Source organism: Mytilus galloprovincialis, chromosome 11 (assembly GCF_965363235.1).
Source record: "Mytilus galloprovincialis chromosome 11, xbMytGall1.hap1.1, whole genome shotgun sequence".
Lineage (NCBI taxonomy): Eukaryota > Metazoa > Mollusca > Bivalvia > Mytilida > Mytilidae > Mytilus > Mytilus galloprovincialis.
In genome coordinates, this window is record NC_134848.1 from 503,803 (window position 1) to 527,639 (window position 23,837).

The 23,837-nt window shown below is 32.9% G+C and overlaps 1 protein-coding gene across 1 annotated transcript; it reads left to right on the plus strand.

Moving 5' to 3' along the window:
- Positions 1-717: 717 nt before the first annotated feature.
- Positions 718-13,598, plus strand: LOC143052009 (cubilin-like). Its single transcript, XM_076224982.1, has 8 exons — positions 718-882; positions 6,093-6,330; positions 8,293-8,391; positions 9,234-9,566; positions 10,558-10,845; positions 11,273-11,617; positions 12,367-12,672; positions 13,558-13,598. The coding sequence occupies exons 1-8, from the start codon at positions 718-720 to the stop codon at positions 13,596-13,598; spliced, it is 1,815 nt and encodes a 604-aa protein (XP_076081097.1).
- Positions 13,599-23,837: the final 10,239 nt, after the last annotated feature.

Sequence of the window (23,837 nt, forward strand, 5' to 3'; positions counted from 1 at the left end):
AACATGCTCCTGACGTAAGACATGATCGAATCAGCGATAACTTCATAACATGCGCCTGACTTAAACCATGAACCAGCGACACCTGTATGACATGCTCCTGACGTAATATATGAACCAGCGACGACTGCATTTTATGCTCCTGACGTTAGATAGGAACCAGCGACAACTGTATTACATGCTCTCGAAGTAAGATATGAACCAGCGACAACTTCATTAAATGCTCCTTACGTTAGATAGGAACCAGCGAAAATTGAATTACATGCTCCTGAGATACGATGTGAACCAGTTACACCTGCTTACATGCTCCTGGCGTAGCCATGAACCAGCGTCAATTGAAATACATGCTTCGGAGGTAAGATATGAACCAGCGATAACTATATACATGACATGCTCCTGAAGTAAGACATAAACCAGTGACAACTACATGACAAGCTCCTGATGAAAGATATTAACAAGCGAAAGCTGCATTACATGCTCCTGGCGTAAGATATAAACCAGCGACAACTACATGACATGGCACAGACGTAAGACATGAACCATTGAAGAAAGATATGAACCAGTATCAGCTGCATTACATGCTCCTGACGTAAGATATGATCGAATCAACTGCATTAAATGCTCCTTATGATAGCCATGAACCATAACAAAATGCATTACATGCTCCTGACGTAAGAAATGAACCAGCGACAACTACATAACATGCTCCTGACGTAAGACATGATCGAATCAGCGATACCTGTACTACATGCGCGTGACGTAAGCCATGAACCAACAACACCTGTATTACATGCTCCTGACGTAATATATGAACCAGCGACGACTGCATTTAATGCGCCTGACGTAAGACATGAACCAGTGACAACTACATTACATGCTCCTGACGTAAGATATGAACCAGCGACAACTGCATTCTATGCTCCTGACGTTAGATATGAACCAGCGACAACTGTATTACATGCTCTCGAACTAAGATATGAACCAGCGACAACTGCATTATATGATCCTGACGTTAGATAGGAACCAGCGAAAATTTGATTACATGCTCCTGACGTAAGATATGAACCAATTACACGTGCTTAAATGCTCCTGACGTAGCCATGAACCAGCGTCAATTGTAATACATGCTTCTGATGTATGATATGAACCAGCCACAACTGCATTAGATGCTCTTGACATAAGATATGAACAAGTTACACCTGCATTATAGACTCCTGACGTACGATATGAACCAGCGACAACTGTATTACATGTTCCTGACGTAAGATATGAACCAGCGACATCTACATTACATGCTTCTTACGTAAGATATGAACCAGCGACAATTACATTACAAGTTCATTACGTAAGTCATGAACCAGCGACAACTGCATTACATGCTATAGACGTAAGACACACTGAAGTAGTGAAATCTCCAAGACATTTCAGCAGGTTAAGATTATTTAAATGCATGTTTATGCCGAAAAAACTGACTCGGGCTTTCATCTAATGGTCCTACTACAAAAGAAATTAATTGGGATTCTTTGTGAGGGTTTGGTATGGTGCGGGTCATCAGTTCTTTAGTATTATTTTCTCTTTTGATTTTCATTTTAAGTTTTCATGTTTCATCATTTTTAAATGTGTTGTTTATTTACTATTTTAAAAACTATTCTCTATTCTGAAAATTCTATCAAGATCCCTCTCCTAAATGCTGACGTTTTCTGCTCTTTTTTTTATATTTCTAGCTGATCTAACTACATTGTTAGAGTATATGTCTTACTTCTTCATTCACCTTCTTTTATTTGTACTCATAGTATAATTGATAACAGGACCGATACGTCCACGTCCCTCTTTTCAAAAAGTATTTTGAGCATAAAATCGTTAAACGCAATTTTGCTTTGCTACGCTCGTCGACATTTTCAATACCCTATTCTAATATGACGGGTTTCTTTAGCTTTGTAAACAACACAGTGATGAAATTATCGATAAAATATACTTAGCGCAGACTCAGAGATATACATAATAACGGCTGTTATAATATACTTCCCACGTAATTCTACATGTATTGGAACCTATTTGCAGAACCTTTGCCAATTTTATTGTTTTAAAGAGTGCAATTGAAAAAAGACCAAATAACTTTTATTCTTATTCGTATGCATAATAAAAAAAAAAGCAATGCACAAGAGCTCGGAGAAATCAACAAAAAAAAATTAAATAAAATTCAGCGAAAGTCTTTTTGGCGCATTTAAGTCATTTCAAAACATGACGTCATACAAACGAAACCGCTTAAGTTGAAAGTTTTCTGTTACGTGAACCATCGGAATTCGTATGATATTGTATTAAAACTGATTTTTGAGGTAGGTATTGTTTTATTTTCTATTTTATTACATTATTCGCATATTTACTCATTTCAGTAAATCAACATGGCGGCTCCTTAGTTACAAAATGTCAACTTTGGATTTGACGGAAGCTTACGAGAAAAACATGAAAATTAAAAATGGCAAATGTTGGGTTTGAGAATTTAAAGAATTTAAAAGTGTTTTTTCTAGCAGTTATTCACGAAATAACCTACGCTTTTCTAGCAGTTTTTCACGAAATAACCTACGCAAGCTACTTGTTTATAAAGATATTTGAGCTTTATCTAAAAGGGAGGAAAAAAGAACAGCCACACACACAGCATACCCTCCCTCGCTTCCGTTTTTTAATGACCGTATTTGTCCTATTAGAATCGAAATAAGTCATGGAAGCCATAGATTGCTGGAAATTTACACGTGGCCTGGGCCGTGATATTCCTTAATTTTATTTCTCGCTAAAGCTCACGATCAAATTCGAATATCACGGCCCAGGCCATGTGGAAATTTCCAACAATCTATGGCTTCCATGAATTATTTCTTAACTATTGCAACAGGGATCGTCCTGTCACTGAAATACTTTGATCACTCATTTTATATAAACATTTTAAATTTTAAATTTTCAAACTGTAAACTGACCAGTTGTATCTAATGGCTACTGATAAGAACGATAACTCTGAGGTGTGTCCAACATAATCTCTGTGTTTCATCTTATCGCGTTACAAGTATGTTGACCTGCTTGAACTTAAACAGGTGAAATGTTACATTTAATCTTTATAAACATCCGTTACTTTTGATATCCATTTAACATTTCTCAATTCTTATTGGAATGTACAAAATTGATGGAAAATATCATTATTCATTAGTTTTGTTAGTTTGAAATACACGTGATTTTGTTCAATATGAGACACAATGCAACATATATTTCTCCTACTGATGAAATCAAGTTTCCTTCTTTTTTTGTTTCCTAAAACAGGTAAGACTTTTCTCTCCATTGATTTTTCAATAGTGTTACTTCTATTCTATATTAATTGTCAATGTACCGATTAAAGAGAGATTCGAAAAAAGCTGTATTATTCATATTTTTTTTTATTATTAAAAAAAATGTTGTCCGGCATCAAAGGCTCATATCATCATTACATTTCTCTTAGAATATTATGTTTGGAAATAAATCAAAGTTGAAGAATGAAAAAAATCACATTTTTTACAAACTATCATAATTTATTAATATTTTATGCTATATATATAGAGTTTTTGATTGTTTATTTTGATGATTTCGTGTTTAATTAATTATGTTGAGATGCTAGTATATTAAGAAGAGAAATAAAATGAAATGAAAAAGAAAAAGGAGCAGAAACTTAATTAAAATTCAGTCAATAAAAACATCACAGAAAACAGAAGATAAACAATATAAAATGAAATAAGGGTTCAGATTAAGTATAAGAACAATGACGGGTGACATTAATTTTAAATTTGCTTTTTTCCTTGTGAACTCGGACCTAATCTTATTATTACATTTAGAGAAACATCATACAACAAAAGAAGTGTTTGGGTAGATCTCAAAAAGACATGAAACCATCTTATTATTACATTTAGAGAAACATCATACAACAAAAGAAGTGTTTGGGTAGGTCTCAAAAAGACATGAAACCATCTTATTATTACATTTAGAGAAACATCATACAACAAAAGAAGTGTTTGGGTAGGTCTCAAAAAGACATGAAACCATCTTATTATTACATTTAGAGAAACATCATACAACAAAAGAAGTGTTTGGGTAGATCTCAAAAAGACATGAAACCATCTTATTATTACATTTAGAGAAACATCATACAACAAAAGAAGTGTTTGGGTAGGTCTCAAAAAGACATGAAACCATCTTATTATTACATTTAGAGAAACATCATACAACAAAAGAAGTGTTTGGGTAGATCTCAAAAAGACATGAAACCATCTTATTATTACATTTAGAGAAACATCATACAACAAAAGAAGTGTTTGGGTAGGTCTCAAAAAGACATGAAACCATCTTATTATTACATTTAGAGAAACATCATACAACAAAAGAAGTGTTTGGGTAGGTCTCAAAAAGACATGAAACCATCTTATTATTACATTTAGAGAAACATCATACAACAAAAGAAGTGTTTGGGTAGATCTCAAAAAGACATGAAACCATCTTATTATTACATTTAGAGAAACATCATACAACAAAAGAAGTGTTTGGGTAGATCTCAAAAAGACATGAAACCATCTTATTATTACATTTAGAGAAACATCATACAACAAAAGAAGTGTTTGGGTAGATCTCAAAAAGACATGAAACCATCTTATTATTACATTTAGAGAAACATCATACAACAAAAGAAGTGTTTGGGTAGGTCTCAAAAAGACATGAAACCATCTTATTATTACATTTAGAGAAACATCATACAACAAAAGAAGTGTTTGGGTAGGTCTCAAAAAGACATGAAACCATCTTATTATTACATTTAGAGAAACATCATACAACAAAAGAAGTGTTTGGGTAGATCTCAAAAAGACATGAAACCATCTTATTATTACATTTAGAGAAACATCATACAACAAAAGAAGTGTTTGGGTAGGTCTCAAAAAGACATGAAACCATCTTATTATTACATTTAGAGAAACATCATACAACAAAAGAAGTGTTTGGGTAGATCTCAAAAAGACATGAAACCATCTTATTATTACATTTAGAGAAACATCATACAACAAAAGAAGTGTTTGGGTAGGTCTCAAAAAGACATGAAACCATCTTATTATTACATTTAGAGAAACATCATACAACAAAAGAAGTGTTTGGGTAGGTCTCAAAAAGACATGAAACCATCTTATTATTACATTTAGAGAAACATCATACAACAAAAGAAGTGTTTGGGTAGATCTCAAAAAGACATGAAACCATCTTATTATTACATTTAGAGAAACATCATACAACAAAAGAAGTGTTTGGGTAGATCTCAAAAAGACATGAAACCATCTTATTATTACATTTAGAGAAACATCATACAACAAAAGAAGTGTTTGGGTAGATCTCAAAAAGACATGAAACCATCTTATTATTACATTTAGAGAAACATCATACAACAAAAGAAGTGTTTGGGTAGGTCTCAAAAAGACATGAAACCATCTTATTATTACATTTAGAGAAACATCATACAACAAAAGAAGTGTTTGGGTAGATCTCAAAAAGACATGAAACCATCTTATTATTACATTTAGAGAAACATCATACAACAAAAGAAGTGTTTGGGTAGGTCTCAAAAAGACATGAAACCATCTTATTATTACATTTAGAGAAACATCATACAACAAAAGAAGTGTTTGGGTAGGTCTCAAAAAGACATGAAACCATCTTATTATTACATTTAGAGAAACATCATACAACAAAAGAAGTGTTTGGGTAGATCTCAAAAAGACATGAAACCATCTTATTATTACATTTAGAGAAACATCATACAACAAAAGAAGTGTTTGGGTAGATCTCAAAAAGACATGAAACCATCTTATTATTACATTTAGAGAAACATCATACAACAAAAGAAGTGTTTGGGTAGATCTCAAAAAGACATGAAACCATCTTATTATTACATTTAGAGAAACATCATACAACAAAAGAAGTGTTTGGGTAGGTCTCAAAAAGACATGAAACTATCAACAGAAAAAGACGCGGAATGTGAACTTTATCAGATGACCTTTATCCTTATCTGCCTGCGTTAAAAACTTAAGTATTATCTATAGGTATTGCGGGACAAATTTTATATCAATGTATTATTTTATTTAGTTCCAGCATCATTGCCACCGTCACCACCCGGGAATATCCGAATTGAGTCAACCGGCAGAGAGTTTTTAGTGCGATGGCACCCACCATTACTTACGGATGGAGAGATTTTAAGTTACCTGATAAATTACAATATTTTACCGAGTTTGAGGGTGTACACCATCGTAGTGAAAGGAAACCAATCATTTGCATTGATACGTACGTATGCAGCCTAACATCAGTAAAAACACTCTACCCAAACATATAGTTTTAAATGAGAGTAAACATTAATTTAGCTTAGTATAGATAAATAAATAAAAAATATTACGGACAATAGATGCTTCGCATTAAAAAGCCAAGATAAGCTAAATTTCTATTATTTCTATAAAAAAAAATTCTTTCGACATTATAACTTTTTTATTTAAAATAGTTTGCCGCTGGAACTTAATTAATATTAACTTTTAAACTGATTAGATAATATGGCGCCAAAGGTATCGTTTTATTGAGATTAAAACCGTATTGTGTATATAAATACAAAATTACGTCTTTCTCAGAACAGAGAAATAATGTATAAGTCAAAGCTATATTTCATTCATTTATAACTTTTACGTCATTATTTTTGTGACCGCAAAACCCTTTTATTACTTTAGACAGTAATGTATTATACCGCAGTCCCACTAGGCCACGATCGCACTACGATCTGTAAACAAATGCAAATTTTCATGATCGTAGTAGGATCGTGTTGGTCGCAGGAAGGTCTTATCACAATCTTGGTGAGGTCTTCAAGATCGTGATGAGCGTGACCAACTTTGAACATGTTCAAAACAATCGTGGTGCGGTCGTGGCGAAATCAGGTCGTAGTAGAAGCGTAGTGAGAGCGCACTAAGATCGTAGTAAGATCGCAAAGGTCGTTGTACCATCGTAGCGAGAGCGTAGCGAAAGCGTGATTCTATTCGGAGAGACTGCGCTACGAACTCACAACGACGTTATAACGACCTCACGACGACCATCACGTTCTCACCGCGACCAAACTACGCTTTCACTACCATAGTGCGATTCTAGCACGCCCTTGCCGTCCTCATCACGTACTTCTTACGACCCTACTACGTTCATACTACGACCATTATTTTCATTGTCATTTTCACATAAAATATATTTAATCTCTCCAGGTTTTGTTTGTTTGTATGTAATTAGGACTTCTTGTCCATTTTCTCTAACGGCTCAACCAAGCTTCTCGATTTTATATAGATTATATCGTTGGTTTTCCCGTTTGAATGGTTTTACACTAGTAATTTTTGGGGCCCTTTATTGCTTGTTGTCGGTGTGAGCCAATGCTCCGTGTCGAAGGTCGTACCTTGGCCTATAATGGTTTACTTTTATAAATTGTTACTTGGATGGAGAGTTGTCTCATTGGCCCTCATATACCACATCTTCCTATATCTATTGACACATCTTTGTCATCTCTGCTATCTTTCACTTAAATATCGCCATTTGAGCTTCATAGCTTCATGGACCAGCAATAGGTTGTAATTCAGGTTGTATTGGTGTGTCCGACATCTCTGCTTGAGCAGGATTCGTTACTATCAGAGTTCCCTCTGCCTCTACATCAACCCCTACTACCACCAGGCCAAGTGTTCTAGTAGATTTTGGTGGCATAACTGTGTTGTTTCCGAGAAATATAGTATTAATCAGAAATAGAAGGAATGGAACTGTATTGATTTGGAACACGACATTGACGTTATTGTTGAGAACGTAGTAAGATCGCGGTATGAACGTAGTATAATTGTGGTAAGAACGTGGTAAGATCGTGTTGCAATCGGATAACTCGTGTTATGGTCGTAGTGAGAACGTGATAAGCGTAGAAAGATCTTGATAAGCGTAGTGAGGTCGCAGAATAAACGCGGTGAGAACGTGGTATAATCGTAGAGGAATCGTTGTAGAAGCGTTATGATGACGTACTAGAACCGTGACCGCAACGAAAATATACATTTTCATGCCTTTCATACCGCGACCTCACTACGATCTTAATTTATTTAGATCGCGGTGAGCGTGGTGCGATCGTGGTCTAGTGGGACTGGGGCTTAACAAAATAATATAAAGAAGGACTGTAAAACTAAATTGTAAAAAACAACCACAAAAAGCAAACTTCTTCATTTACTTATATGTGGGTTTTTTTTCCAGCGTTTGGCGATCATATTGGACAGTTATTTCTTATCTCACTCCAAGCAGAAAATGACTATGGACTTAGTAAGCAATCAATTCCAAGATATATACGAACAGGTAATTATTATGGTATTCTAATCTCTATTTGATTTGTTATGTAAAAACTATCGCCACGAGATAACCAATAGTGTTAACAGTGGCGCTGAAAACCAACAATCACCAATCATCGGTCATTTGTCGTGTCAATTTGGGAAATTGATGTTATTGGAACAGAATGGAGAGTCTCTACTGAAGGACAATGTACACATTTGTCCGAATCTAAAATGCCATAATTTAGTTCTTTTAATGATCTATTTCTAAAACCTGATTTTTGTTAACTTTATTTCCACCTCGGTTGACCCTTCATCATTAGCGGTGGACTTTTACGTCTGGAGCGCTTAATTTTATGTCTACCGCGGACAGATGACTTTATGTCTTCATCGCAGATCTCCAGCACTAGATTTTTCATCTCCAGTGATAGACTTCGGCAGTTATCTGCCCTTTGGTCGTGCTGTTACCCTTTGACACCTTTCCCATTTCCATTCTCTATTTTATAAACCACGACTTTTATCTGGTATTAATACAAACATTTCTTAATAGGGTGATTGGGCACTCTCTTCATACATGATCGCCAGTGGAAAAGTTCGGTTGCGATTCTGGATTAAAATATATAGAATGTAAAGCTCTTCCTTTCAACACTTTTGGGTTTAATTGATTAAGAGTTATTTTTAGAGCTTGATTCTATATGAAAACCTGTTACACAGTTACGGGCATAAGTAACTTGAAAAACGATTGGTTGAGACCGGATTACCCTTCTTAATTTTTTTTTTTTTTTTTTTAATTTTTTTTTATCTTTATTCGATTATTATTCCAATGCTTTTTACTATTGTTGTCATACCTATATATACACTGTTTTTAAGGTTGTGGAAACCAGCAGTATATCGACACAAACGGAACACAGGAAATGGAGTCACCTTTGTACCCACATGAATTCCATCAAGGTGTTTTATGTGTATGGAACCTTTTCACTAACAAGACACATACGATAAGTATTCATATAAAAGACATGGATCTTGGAACTGATAACCAAGGGTGTGCAAAACATGTTCTGCTTATTGAATCAGACAAAATTAAAAAGAAAATCTGCACGAAAATATCTGACATACGACTGGAGGACAGTGATGTCAGAATAGTGTTTCAGAGCAAAATAGGAACCGTCGGAAAAGGATTTAGTCTGTTAGTTAAAGCTGTTGGTAAGATATCTATGTATTTCTCGCTACATTGAAGACCTGTTGGTGACCTTCTGCTGTTGTTTTTTTTTTCTATGGTCGGGTTGTTGTCTCTTTGGCATATTCCCCATTTCCATTCTCAATTTTATACACACTCTTAACATCTTTTACCTTTTACCACACTGTGTGTCTATACCCCACAGTGATTTAGTTTGCATACATTGATTTTTTATAAAAAAAAAAGATTTAACCCCAAAACATTGAATTTGAATTGGCTGTTGTAATGATCGTATATTTTTAAAATGTAATCATAAAGTACTATATAACCTAAGTCCTTATAATTATCTCGGGCCAAATTCAATCCACCATTTTGTACATATTAAATTCTGCACTTGAATCCAACGATGCTTCGACGCTTTCTTACTGCATCTGTTGACTATACATTTGTATTTTTCTTTTGATCCGTTGTTAAACCCGTATTTAACTACGTGATTAAGTATGAATACAAAGAGATTTTTGACTACGCCAATGAGACAACTACTCCACAACAAGAGCTCCAAATAAATACAACAGGATAACATACGGTCTTCAACAAAAAGCAGGTGCCAACAAAATATTAATTAACTTGCTTTTAAATCCTAGTGTACTTATTAATGCTCGACCTTTTTACAAGCATTAAGAAAATATACAATTAATGCTGTTTTTTTTTTTTTTTTTTTTTTTTTTTTTATCTTTTACATGTTTTAGTGACATATATTTCATACATGTTAAGAACAAGTGAAATTTCCTAATAAAATTCAAGTCTCAAGTCTAAGTAGTTAATGCTACACTGAAAATAAATGATACTTATTAGATTCGTTTGTTTATCGCAATGAAACACACACTCATCTCTTGCATGGACTGCAAGATTGCCCGAAACCAAATGTTTGGAAAATTATGATATTCAAGTAATTTGGAGTTTATCTGAAACCAAAAGTTTGAAAAATCAGAAATATGCTATTTATTTACTTTTCAGTTAAGAATCCAAAACCACCAGTTAATATAACACTAAGTCACCTTGGAAACGTAATACTAGTCACGTGGTCACCACCGCCGGAGAATCACTTACCAATTACCTCTTATAAGCTCTGCTATAGACCATTACCAAGGTATTCGAAGATTTGCATAATCGTTTTAGCCAATCGTGGCAACCGTTTCATAATTAATACACAAGGACATAAGGGTCAGCTTTTCCTAGTGACAATGACCGCACGAATTGGTGACGTAGAAAGCGAGTTCTCCATGAACAAATATTTTAGAGCCTGTAAGTTTTTAAATTACACAAATGTCAGATTATTTTTTAACATACACGTTTAAATGTCCAAACACTTTTATTTAAATTTAGAAAAAAAAAGAAATTAAAGAGTTTTCAACTTGAACACAAAAAACTTATAGTTGAAGTAAACACATGCAGAACGTTAATTTAAAACGAGGTACATACTTATGATGGCAATTCACACGTTTTGATTTCAATACATATTTTATTTCAATTAAGACAGGGAGAAAAAAGGAGAAATTAAAGTGTTTTCAACTTAAACACAAATTATCAGTTGGTGAGTTCATGGCTTTGTACCATTGGTACCTTCTCCATCATTTGAATGTTTTATATTCAGTCTGATTATAATTGTTAAATTAAAGAAAATGTTGTGATTCGTAAAAATCATGTACAATAATCTTGATATCTTTTTCAGCATGTTCAAAAACAGTTACAGTTAATCCAGGACAAATTATTAATATTATGTCACCTGGGTATCCCACGAGTTATCCACCCGGCGTAATATGTCAATGGACAGTTAAAACCGTGGACCAATCTCCGTTACGGATACGACGTATCTGGATTGACATTCAGAACACCACAGCATGTAACAGCGATTTCCTTAAGTTTACAGCGACAAAGATAGAGCGGATCTGTGGTACAACTCGGTCTTCATCCACAATGATCTTTAGTAAATCGATTGCAGAGGTCACATTTGTCTCGGACAGTACGATTGAAGGTCGCGGATTCCTACTTCAAGCCATAGGAAGCCAGAACACGGGTATGTCTACATGTCGTGATCAACTCTATTCAAACAAGCAGTGAATATCAACACCGTGCTGTCATGTATTAGTCTGTATCTTTAAATTATTGCCCCTATTAATTATATTCCATGAGAAATACTTTCGAGGTCAAACTTTATCTTTCATCATTTCTTGTTTTTATCTACTTTTATCGGAATTACAATGTCTTAAGTTTTGCAGCTACTTTGGGACAGGATTTTTTTCTCTCCCCCTTTTTTCAAAATCCAGTATATTTTTTCTATTAATTTCAATTAAAAGCAAGTTATTTTCTGTATGAGCAGATCATTCATTGAAATTAACCTAGCTGTATAATTAATATTAAAAACTGAATATGTCATCATGTTTAATTTTTCATAACATTTATCAAGTTGTATTGAACGTTATCATCATATTTGACTTTTTATTCTAATGTATGTAATGTATATGTTTGCATTTTGTTTGATTTTCATGATGAGGGCATCAGGAAAGATTAGTTGTATAGCTGACTGTGTAACCCTCTTAAAATAAAGTATTGTTGATGTTGTTGTTATATGTTCATTAAATTTATTTTTTTTGTTTTTTAACTATAGAATTATTCCAAGTTCACTATCCACGTCGATCTCTGCTATTTATTATATATACAACCTAGATCTGACTTTAACATAACTAAAACCTAATCGTGAAAATAAATGAGTTACAATGTTGTCTTATTTTCACAACTGTAATATATTTTTTTTCTGTTTCACAGTAGAACTAACGACAACTGTATTTCCTTATCAACATAAAGGAACATCAATGTCAACCATTCCTACATCTTTATCGACGAGTTCTGAATCTCAAGTAGAATCATCAGTAAAAGAATTATCATTTCCAACAAAGAAATCATCATCCTCTACTGTTATGTCAACCATCACCGCAACATCACAACGTATAATCACGTCAGCACAACGTGTGATCACGTCATCACAAAGTATGATCACGTCATCACAACGTTTGATCATGTCATCACAACGTTTGATCACGTCATCACAAAGTATGATCACGTCATCACAACGTATGATCACGTCATTACAACGAATGATCACGTCACCACAACGTATGCTCATGTCATCACGAAATATAACAACATCGACACAAAAAATGGTAACATCACCACAAAACCTAGATTTAACACACGCAGTAGACAGAAACAGCACATTTTTCAACATGTCATCAACAAATACTATAACATCATCAACTGGAATAAGTACATCATCCGAAAAAAATCCTGATTTAAGTGAACATTATTTGACAACACCGCGGGACACACATCATGGCTTCACAGCTTCATCAACTGCCTTTTTTGATAAAACAATTGAATCTACCACATTAAGTAGGGACACAAGCATAATAGATAAAAAGTATTCTGTGACTCATGGGAAAGATTTTTCACCAACAATAAATCGAACAAATAACACAGAAGTGACCAGTACAGGTAAATTATTATATTAACTAAAATGAGCTTATAAATTTCACTTTGTTCATACGAGTAAAAAATATTTTTAATTTCTCCATAATAATTGTGAAGTAATATCCATAAATATAAAAGGCGATAAAAAAAAATTTTTGTCGAAAAGACCGCCCTACTAAGAAAAAAAGGTGCAGGAAATTGCATACGCAATAAAATTCAAAATGAAATGAATATAACATAACAATACTCAATCATTAAAATAAGGTAAGTATTAGCATTGTGCTTAATGCACGTATTACAAGAGTCCATTTGGGCTTGGTTATTTTGGTGTTCATTGGATTCCCTCAGTTGTTTTTTAACATTGATTAAACGGTTTATTGCTATTGTCATCATCTAATAAAAACCTGACCAACAAGAAGAACCTATTACACGTGTTAATTTGGTATTTATGTTATATAACATTTGATATATACCTTTAATGTTTTACAGGAACTGTTGTACAGTTTTCTGAACCCCAATTTTGTGAGTAAAATACGATTGTGCAAGTACATGCTATTATGAACCTATTCTATTTTAGTCAACACTTGCATCATAATATGTTTGGTCTTTGAAAATATGCAGATTGATACTACGAGAAAGTACAAACTTGCAAAAAGAAATTTTATGAACAAAGACCAAGAAATACTGTAATTTTTACTTAAATATCACATGAGCACTTCGATTGAATAAAACTGGTTGTATATAACGCCTTTACAAGTTGCATAAACACGTTTTCAAATAACTTAACTGAAATTACAATAATAAGTCTGAACACTATTGTTTAGACAAATTAATATCTAAAAGCGAAACTCGTACCGTTTGTGAAAGCAGGAGATGAACTGTAATTGCCGATGATAAATTCATTCACAATTCTAAATCATAAAGAAATGATTGTTTTTAAATTCAGTTTCAATTCAAAGAAATATGCAAAACAGAGGCGAAAAATACCTAAGAGACATTTAAACTCATTAGTAGAAAAGAAACTGAAAAATCACAAAGATTGATATAATGCTCGAAACGCGCGTCTGTCGAAAATACAAAATTGCAATCCTTCTATCTATGAATAGTTTATATATGTCTCTTGGCCTGTAATTTTATTTTTGACATAAAATATTTTCACAAATAAAGGCAACAGTAGTATACCGCTGTTCAAAACTCATAAATCCATGGACAAAAAAACAAAATTGGGATAACAAACTAAAACCGAGGAAACCGCATTAAATATAAGAGGAGAACAACAACATAACATTAAAATGTAACACACACATAAACGGACCGAGCATCAGACAAAATCCCACGAGAATAACAAATATAACATCAAAACCAAATACATGAATTTGGGATAGACAAGTACCGTGACACGTCTTATCGCAATGTGAATTTACACTAAAAAAATAAGAGAAAACAAACGACGCAACGCTAAAATGTAACACACACAGAAACGAACAATAATATAAAAATGGCCATATTACTGACTTGGTACAGAACATTTTTAAAGGAAAAAATTGCGGGTTGAACCTGGTTTTGTGGCATGCCAAACCTCGCACTTATATGGCCATGTGCAATATGACATCAAAATGACAACACAACACCACAGGACTACAATATAAATAAATTGGAGAACACAATTGACAAAGAATCACACGAACAACAGCCAACAAAAGACAACAAGTTCAAAATTTTAATACGCCAGAAGTGCATTTTATCCACACAAGACCCAGATACAAAAGTTTGAAAGCCGAAATAAGTACAAAGCCGAACAGCATCGAGGACCAAAAGATAAAAAAAGTTGTGTCAAAAACGGCAAGGGTTTTCTGTTAGTTACCAGAACATCCCTATTATATAGAATAATTTATACTTTTGCAAACAGTGAATTTTATAAAATGACTATACAAAAGATGTACATGATAAAACTGAAGTATTAACTCATTACAGGAAACAACTGAAATACATTACATAACCAGACATTTGCAACACAAAAAGTATACACATCCGAATAATTTTAAACCTCAACGCCATCATCAAAAAATTAAAAATGACGTCACATTAGAATGAATAAGATAGAATTAGGATTGATTTAAGATTATATTTGAACATACTAGTTTTATTGTTTTAGATCTAAACGCAACCCATCCTGTATATATAATGCTTGTGTTCAAGTTTAACTATTCGGCAGAAACTGATTTAGATACTAAATCATTCGTGAAAGACCTACGCACAGAGGTAACTTATGCCAGCTTTACGTTTGTCGTTGAAGAGAATATATTAATAGTTACATAGTGTGCTAGTGACCTTATACAGAGTATATATGGTCAGTAAAGGCCATATGGGGTGAGAGCGAATCTCGAATCCCCATATGGATTTACTGACCCCATATATACCGTATTACGTCACTAGCACACTATGTAACGAATTTATCTTACCGACTATCTTAACGTTTGAAATTTAGACAAGTGACCTATTAAAATAAGCAAGTCTGCAATACTGTTAGCTTTAAGGAACTACGTTCATTGATCCTACAAAAACTTGTTAGGTTTAAATTTGTTTTATGAATTTATTTCAATTTTAATCATAAATTTCTACGTCTGTTGAAACCTGCAAGACTTTTTTCTCAGTACCGTTTTGTTTTTATAAAGGGACGTAATACCCCTACTAAACGTGTATGAAATTATCCCCGCCTCCCTTCTAACCTAATATGGAATATAAAGGGACGTAACAACACTACTAACCGTGAATGAAATAAGCCCCGGCCCTACTAACCTAAAATGAAATATACACGTTCTCAACGCGGACGCTTTTACCCAATCATATTTCTAGAAATGTATAGGAGGTATGATAATAATCAATCTTTCAGATGTAGAGCTTAGTTTCTTAACACTAAATGCTTTAATCTAGAATACCAAGCGTGACATGTATTTACACAAGACTCAAAAGAGTGGCAAAAGATAATAAACATTTGATTGCAAATGATTTGATGCAAGAAAACAAATAGAAATGTCGACTGGATTGTCACATTTATGGCTAAGAACAGTTCTTGAACTAGAAAATCAAATTTTCAATTGAACTAAAAATATGTTTCTGTAATCACCTTATTAACTGCGGCATAAATAAAACGATGATGTTGTTTTTACCTCGTAATAATATATGTTTATATAACTTTATTTCTTTTGATGTCAATTTTTATTTTACCTACTGTATACGGCCGTATTTTGGATTTGAAACTATTTAAGAAAAAAATAAGAATTGAATATATTAGAAGAAACTATTTTTTACTTTATTATTTCCTCTGTTTCATCAAGCTGATCCCATTCTTCAACAAAATCAATGCTTTCCGAGATATCGTTGTCACCAGATGGAGGTAAGTTAATAACATATAATTTTTCTGCACCAGATGCGCATTTTGACAATCAATGTCTTTTCAGTGATGCTCGAGGCCAAACTACTTGAATATCCAAAGCTTATTAAAAGGACGAAGAACTGTAAACCAAGAAGGACAAATTAGTATGTCATGTTTCATTTGAGGCGGAAAAGATTTCAAAATGATTATTTCATTTCTAGAAAATTGATTTACAAGAAAAATAATCAGCATCACTGACCGATGAACCAGTTTGTTTTTAATTGTGGTTGTCCTATAATACCAAACCTAAATTACATTAGTATTTTTTACTTACTTTCAGAATACTACGAGGAATAGTTCCTTTACAAATACAAGTAATTTATAACAAGATGGCTCTCCTGGACATACTGAAGTTGAATACTACATTCAAATTGATACAGTATGTTAACCAAACTGCATTACACGAACTCATGACTACTAGCCAGGATTGGCATCATAATCTATCATTAGGCAAATCATCCTTAGGGAAGTTCAGAAAAAGTTCAAACTTTGGTAAGATCATATACATTACGATTAAGGTTTTTGTTTATTTTAAGATAATTTAAGTAGAATTTAATGAAACATCAAAATTATTTGTTTGTTTGGTTTGATTTCTTTTTATTATAAGAACACACTTTAAGCAGTCCGTTTAAGTTCTAAAGATCGGAGTGGCAAAGTTAAAGATTAATGCTATGTATGCTTCATTGTAGAAAATCAGTAGTGTTTTGAAAAGTTGTTGCTGTCTATTAACAGAAAACCTACAAAAAGTATTACATTAATGATATATAACACTTCTTTAATGAGCTCTGCCCTGTAATGGTCAACAATATTATAAAAATTATCAGGTGTATAAATTTAAGAGATGCCGTTTTATCCACATACTACTCATCAGTCGCGCTTGAATCAAACAGTTAAAGGTCAATTACGAAAGTTAGTCTTTGTGATATCAGTAAATAGTTATCAAAGGTACCAGAATTATTATTTAGTACGCCAGACGCGCGTTTCGTCTACATAAGACTCATCAGTGACGGTCATATCAAAATATTTATAAAGCCAAACAAGTACAAAGTTGAAGAGCATTAGGATCCAAAATTCCAAAAAGTTGTGCCAAATAATGCTAAGGTAATCTATGCCTGGGACAAGAAAATCCTTAGTTTTTCCAAAAATTCAAAGTTTTGTAAACAAGGAAGTTTATAAAAATGAACGCATTATAGATATTCATGTCAACACCGAAGTGTTGACTACTAGGCTGGTGATACCCTCGGGGACGAAACGTCCACCAGCAATGGCATCGACCCAGTGGTGTAAATAGTTATCAAATGTACCAGGATTATAATTTAGTACGCCAGTAAGGTATAGGATAAACTACCCAACCCAATGACCATAGAAGACTTTAAACTACAGGAGACATTAACCACCAAAAAATTAAATAAGTCAACAAAGCTCTTTTTTATTGCGACAGTCAATTGAGAACAATGCTTTAGTGATAGGTAACGAATTTTATGCATACAAAATGCGCGTCTGGCGTATCAAATAATAAGCCTGGTACATTTAATAACTGTGTATAACATACTTGTTTCTCATATTTCCTTTTTATACGCCCGTCAAAATTGATGGGACGCATTATGCTATACAAATGTCCGGTGTCCGTCCGTCTGTCCATCCATCCGTCCGTCTGTCCATCCATCCGTCTGTCTGTCTGTCCGTCTGTCTGTCCGGCGTAAACATGTGGCATCGTAACTTAAGAACGACTTATCAAAATTTCATGAAACTTAATATAGTTGATTCTTATGATGGTCAAATGATCTGTATACTTTTTGGTGAAAATAGGATGAAATTGTTTTGAGTTACGGCACTTTATAACTAAAACGGGAAAGGTTTTTTTTTTCACATGTCGCACTGTATCTCAAAAACGATTCTTGATTATGACTTAAAACTTTAAACACTTCTTAGTTATATTAATCTCAATATCTGTATACTTTTCGGTGATGATTAAAAAATTTATTTTTGAGTTATTGAGTATTTTGTTAAAAAGGGGGAGGGGGTATTTACATGTCACGCCATATCTCAAAAACGATTTATGATTATTGCTTAAAACTTTACACATGTCTTTGTTATATTAATCTAAAGATCTGTATACTTTTTGGTGATGATTCAAAATTTCATTTTTGAGTTATTGAGGATTTTGTAAAAAAAAGGGGAGGGTTTTTTTTACATGTTGTGCCGTATCTCAAAAACAATTTATGATTATTGCTTAAAAACTTTACCCAAGTTTTTGTTATATTAATCTAAAGAACTGTATACTTTTTGGTGATGATAAAAAAAATTATTTTTGAGTTATTGAGTATTTTGTAAAACAGGGGAGGGTTTTATACATGTCGCGCTGTATCTCAAAAATAATTTATGACTATTGCTTAAAACTTTAAACACTTCTTTGTTATATTAATCTAAAGATCTGTATACTTTTTGGTGATGATTCAAAATTTTATTTTTGAGTTATTGAGTATTTTATAAAAAAGGGGGAGGTTTTTTTTACATGTTGTGCCGTATTTCAAAAACAATTTATGATTATTGCTTAAAACTTTACACACCTCTTTGTTATATTAATGTAAAGATCTGTATACTTTTTGGTTTTGATTCAAAATTTTATTTTTAGTGAGATTTAGTTTTTTGTAAAAAAAAAACAGGGTGGGGGGTTTCACATGCCCCGCCGTGTCTCAAACACAATATATGGTTATTGCTTAAAACTGTCTCAGAAACTATTTATGATTAATGCATGAAACTTCCACACAAGACGTCGGGCTTAGCATGAGCTCATGGCGCAGTTGTTAAAAGTTTTAACTGCTGGTGGACGTTTCGTCCCCGAGAGTATCACCAGCCCAGTAGTCAACACTTCGGTGTTGACATGAATTTCCATAATGTGGTCATTTTTATAAATTTCCTGTTTACAAAACTTTGCATTTTTAGAAAAACTTAGGATTTTCTTATCCCAGGCATATATTACCTTTAAAGTTAACAGTATTTGGCACAACTTTTTGGAATTTTGGATCCTCAATGCTCTTCAACTTTGTACTTGTTTGGCTTTATAAATATTTTGTTTTGAGCGTCACTGGTGAGTCTTATGCAGACGAAACGCGCGTCTGTCGTACTTAATTATAATCCTGGTACCTTTGATAACTATTAACAAACGATCTATATTTTGTCGAATGTCGCGGTCTGTGACTCATATATGTATACCAGAATAGCTGTCGTCATTTTTGATCTGGTTTTCGAACTTGTTATTAGGTTTTAGATTTTCACAAATTCCCGAGCATCACTTTAGAGATATTAACTGCCGAAATGTGCATCTGGCGTCTATTTTACATAGAAACATACGACTAAAATTGATCGTTAGTATTCTGAATTGTTCATGACTTACGATAAATCTTAGTCTTAACCATTTTTTGTATAAACCGAATCCTGGTGCATAAAAACTGGTACCATTTATTCTGTTGTTACGCTTTTTATTGGGGTCCCGGTACTAGGATGTAACATACGCTCGAATTAGAGATATATAATGTAGACGAACCTTTTATGTTTGTTTAATCAGATACGCCCTGCTTTATTGACACTTACTAAATTTATTTCCAGCAAGTCAAGAGATAAAGAGTGCATGTGATCTTGTCACAGATGTTTGTTACAATTGCAAAACATCAAGAACAGCCAAACATGGAGTATTTTGTTCTTTTATTATTCCAAGTACAACGTATGTTTATATAAATGTCTATCGTTTAAATGGTTAAAATAAATTGTAAACGTTTAAGGCTAAACTGATACTTCAACAAAAAAATGGCCAGTAGTTTTGCTTTTCTTACATAAAGTTGAATTCAACACTAAGTATATAAATAGATGGAAATGAGAATTGTCCGTGTTTATCGATTTTTGTCAAATATGAGTTTATTTATACTAATTCTAAACAAAGTGTGTGTGTCTGGTGTAAGTGTTTACCTTGACGATGGAAAAAACATCCATTATAATCGATTCCTTCCATACCGGAGAAAAAAACAACTTACAATTGTGTCAATTTCCTTTGTCTGTTAACTGTTGAAATGTAACTTGGTCGGACAAGGCAGCATATCTCAGACAAGAATAATTAAAAACTGCATGGTTTTCACGTCTGTTGTTGTTGTGCTCTTTGATACAGGTTCTTAGAACAGAACAAAAAAAAAATGAAAACCCGGATGTATTATAATATGCTGATCCTTCGTTAAGGAAAAGGAAAGTTGGAATAAACGTTATGTGTTGAGTCAGATCAAAGTTATGCGAATGGTACCAACGGGATATTAGAAGTTGAAAATAAACTGACATTGCAAACAAAGTAAAGCAAAAAACGAGAAATACAGAACATAACATTAAACTGAAAAACCTCAATGGAAAGCCTAGATTACATTTAGTTGTATTTTCATTTGTGTTACCATATTGATTCGTACTTTTGATACTGTTTTACAAAATTATATTATGATTGCATTTTCAGTCCAGGAAATATTTTATCAGCAGATACACCACATGCAAACAACTCAATAGTGATAATATTAGGGTTATCTGTTCCAATTGTTGTACTGGCTATATTAACTGTTGGAATTTGTTTGCGGAGACGGAATATTTTAAATAAGCATATTATAGAAGAGGTAATCGTTATTATGTTAAAATTTGGAAGGTATTAATGCAATTACGAAAATATCAATATTGTATCTTGTGGTATTAATGTGTGTTCCCTTAAGTTCTAAATAAGAAGTAAACTAATTTTGAATACTTATGCATCAATATATTTTTGATAATATTCATTTCGAATAAGATTTATGCATTTTGATTTAAAACAGCAGCGTTCAATATAAACTGTTTTTCAAAATAGGTTTAAAGAATATAATGGAGAATTGAAAATTAAATTCTCTATATTATTTACTTTGCAGGGAAATAACAGCATTATGCCTGTCCATGATTTCATCAAGAACAATAGATCAGGAAATGTATTTCTGACCGGGTTTTATGCCACTAAACCTGTCAAGAAAACAAAGAAACGAGGCTGGTCTCTTCCGAATAGAACTATTTTGGAGAAACAAAAGGTATTTTCAAATACTTATTAGTAATTTCTAAAATTAGAAACGAGGTAATAAATGTTGTTCGTCATAGTGTCATTTTGTCGTTCAGAAATACTTTCCTCAAGGTTTATCCATAACATTTCCTGGTCGAAATTTCCAAAATTTCAAAATTTGTGGGAAGTATTATGCAAAGCTCGCACACTTTGCTATATGACTACTATTGATTGACAGCTTTGGTGGATTACCGGATCTTAATACAACCAAAACCATATGAATAGATTCAACCGTCGTTCGCACACAAATATTTAAAATGTACTGTTAGGATTAAAAGTCAAATGCATGTTTTTTTACTATCAATTATGACTTAACAATGTTTTTAAAGTTTAGGATTCCAAGTTCGACTGTCAACTTTCAACATGTTAAGACGTTTAAAGACAAACGCACTTAGTTATAATAACTTTGGGCGGATTGAGAAGTTTTTAATTAGATACCGTTTTTAGTAATACAAACGAAAATCAGTGGATTATTAAGAATATGTGATGAAAAGGTGTCAAGTGATAATTCAAGAATATACATGACAATATAACTTGTTAACTAATTACTAACAATAATTGTATAAAAACATGGCCTGATAAGATACCTGTTATACATGGTATCTGTACACCTTATCACTATGCAACCATATACATTCGAATTATTCTTAATGTCTTGAGGAAGAATAAACAAACCTCAAACTATTTATAAGTTCAAATTACGGAATCAATTACTCTTTTGGCATAACAAACAAAAACGTTCAACAGACATTTTTATTAAAACAGGTAAATCTAAATATAATATACCTTTAACAACATAAATCTTCGTTTGTGTTGGAAATTTCGTCTCCGAGGAAAAAGTAGTGGTCCGTAGTTATAGTATGACAGTTTTATCATGTTAACGAAACACAAAAACTAAACATTCATATATTATTCTTAAAATTTTGTAGAGTGATCATAGCATTGAACAGACAGTAAAGAAACTTGGAAGGTTTATAGAAGACACAGATACTTTAAAGAAACGTCTTAGCGTAAAAAACAGACTAAGACGAGGAGAAAGTTTTTGATATCAATTTTTATAAAGTCATAAGTTATTTGTTAATCCCATTGTTGTTTTTATTTGTCATCCTTTGACAAGTGCCTTTTTGTTTTCCAATATAGTTGTTGTAAGAAATAGTGTTGATTTTGATATTTAAAATCTATTTGACGACAAATGCCCTGGTCATTTGATTCTGCTTAAATTAGGACTGACTGTAAACGTTGGTTGTTGTATGTAGACGAAAAGCGCTTCAATGGTAACCAATTATAAGCCTAGTATCTTTAATTTTCAAATATGTTGGCGTCAAGCGTGATTCAGGAGACCTTCAATGCATAAATATGGAACATTGATTATCATAAAACAACCTTTTTGTCTCAACTTTCACGTAACTACCCTAAACCTAAACATCTGTATTAAGGGTGCAAGTTAACAAGTGTTGTATCAGCCAAGTAGCTAATTACTATATAATTGTATAGCAACATGGATTTTGTAATTTCATTGATGATTTAGCTTTTGGAAAATAAGTCATAATTAAGAAAAGAGGTGAAAAATACTAGAGTTGAGATCTCACAAACATGTTTAACCCCGCCGCATTTTTGCGCCTGTCCCAAGTCAGGAGCGTCTGGCTTTTGTTAGTCTTGTATTAATTTAATTTTGGTTTCTTGTGTACAATTTGGAAATTAGTATGGCGTTCATTATCACTGAACTAGTATATATTTGCTTAGGGGCCAGCTGAAGGACGCCTCCGGGTGCGGGAATTTCTTGCTACATTGAAGACCTGTTGGTGACCTTCTGCTGTTGTTTTTTTTGTTTTTTTCTTTGGTCGGGTTGTTGTCTCTTTGACACATTCCCCATTTCCATTCTAAATTTTAGAGGGACATTCAAACACATAAGTCAAAAATAAACAGACAATGTTATGGCCATGTAAAGATGTGATTTCCTTGTGCTATATGTTTTGATCTATGTCGAAAATAACTGTAACAATTTATTTGAGTTATGATTTTTTTTCAATATTTTGACCTAAAGTATCCATGAGAATACATTTATGAATTTAACAACATTTGTCGTTGTGTTGTTTTTTTGTAAAAGAATAAAAAAATATTTGTAATGTTAACGACGTCTTTATACTGATCATTTGCATATTGAATGTGTACTGAAGGATAAGTTAAGAAAAAAAACCTTGAATGACATATTGAAAAACGTAT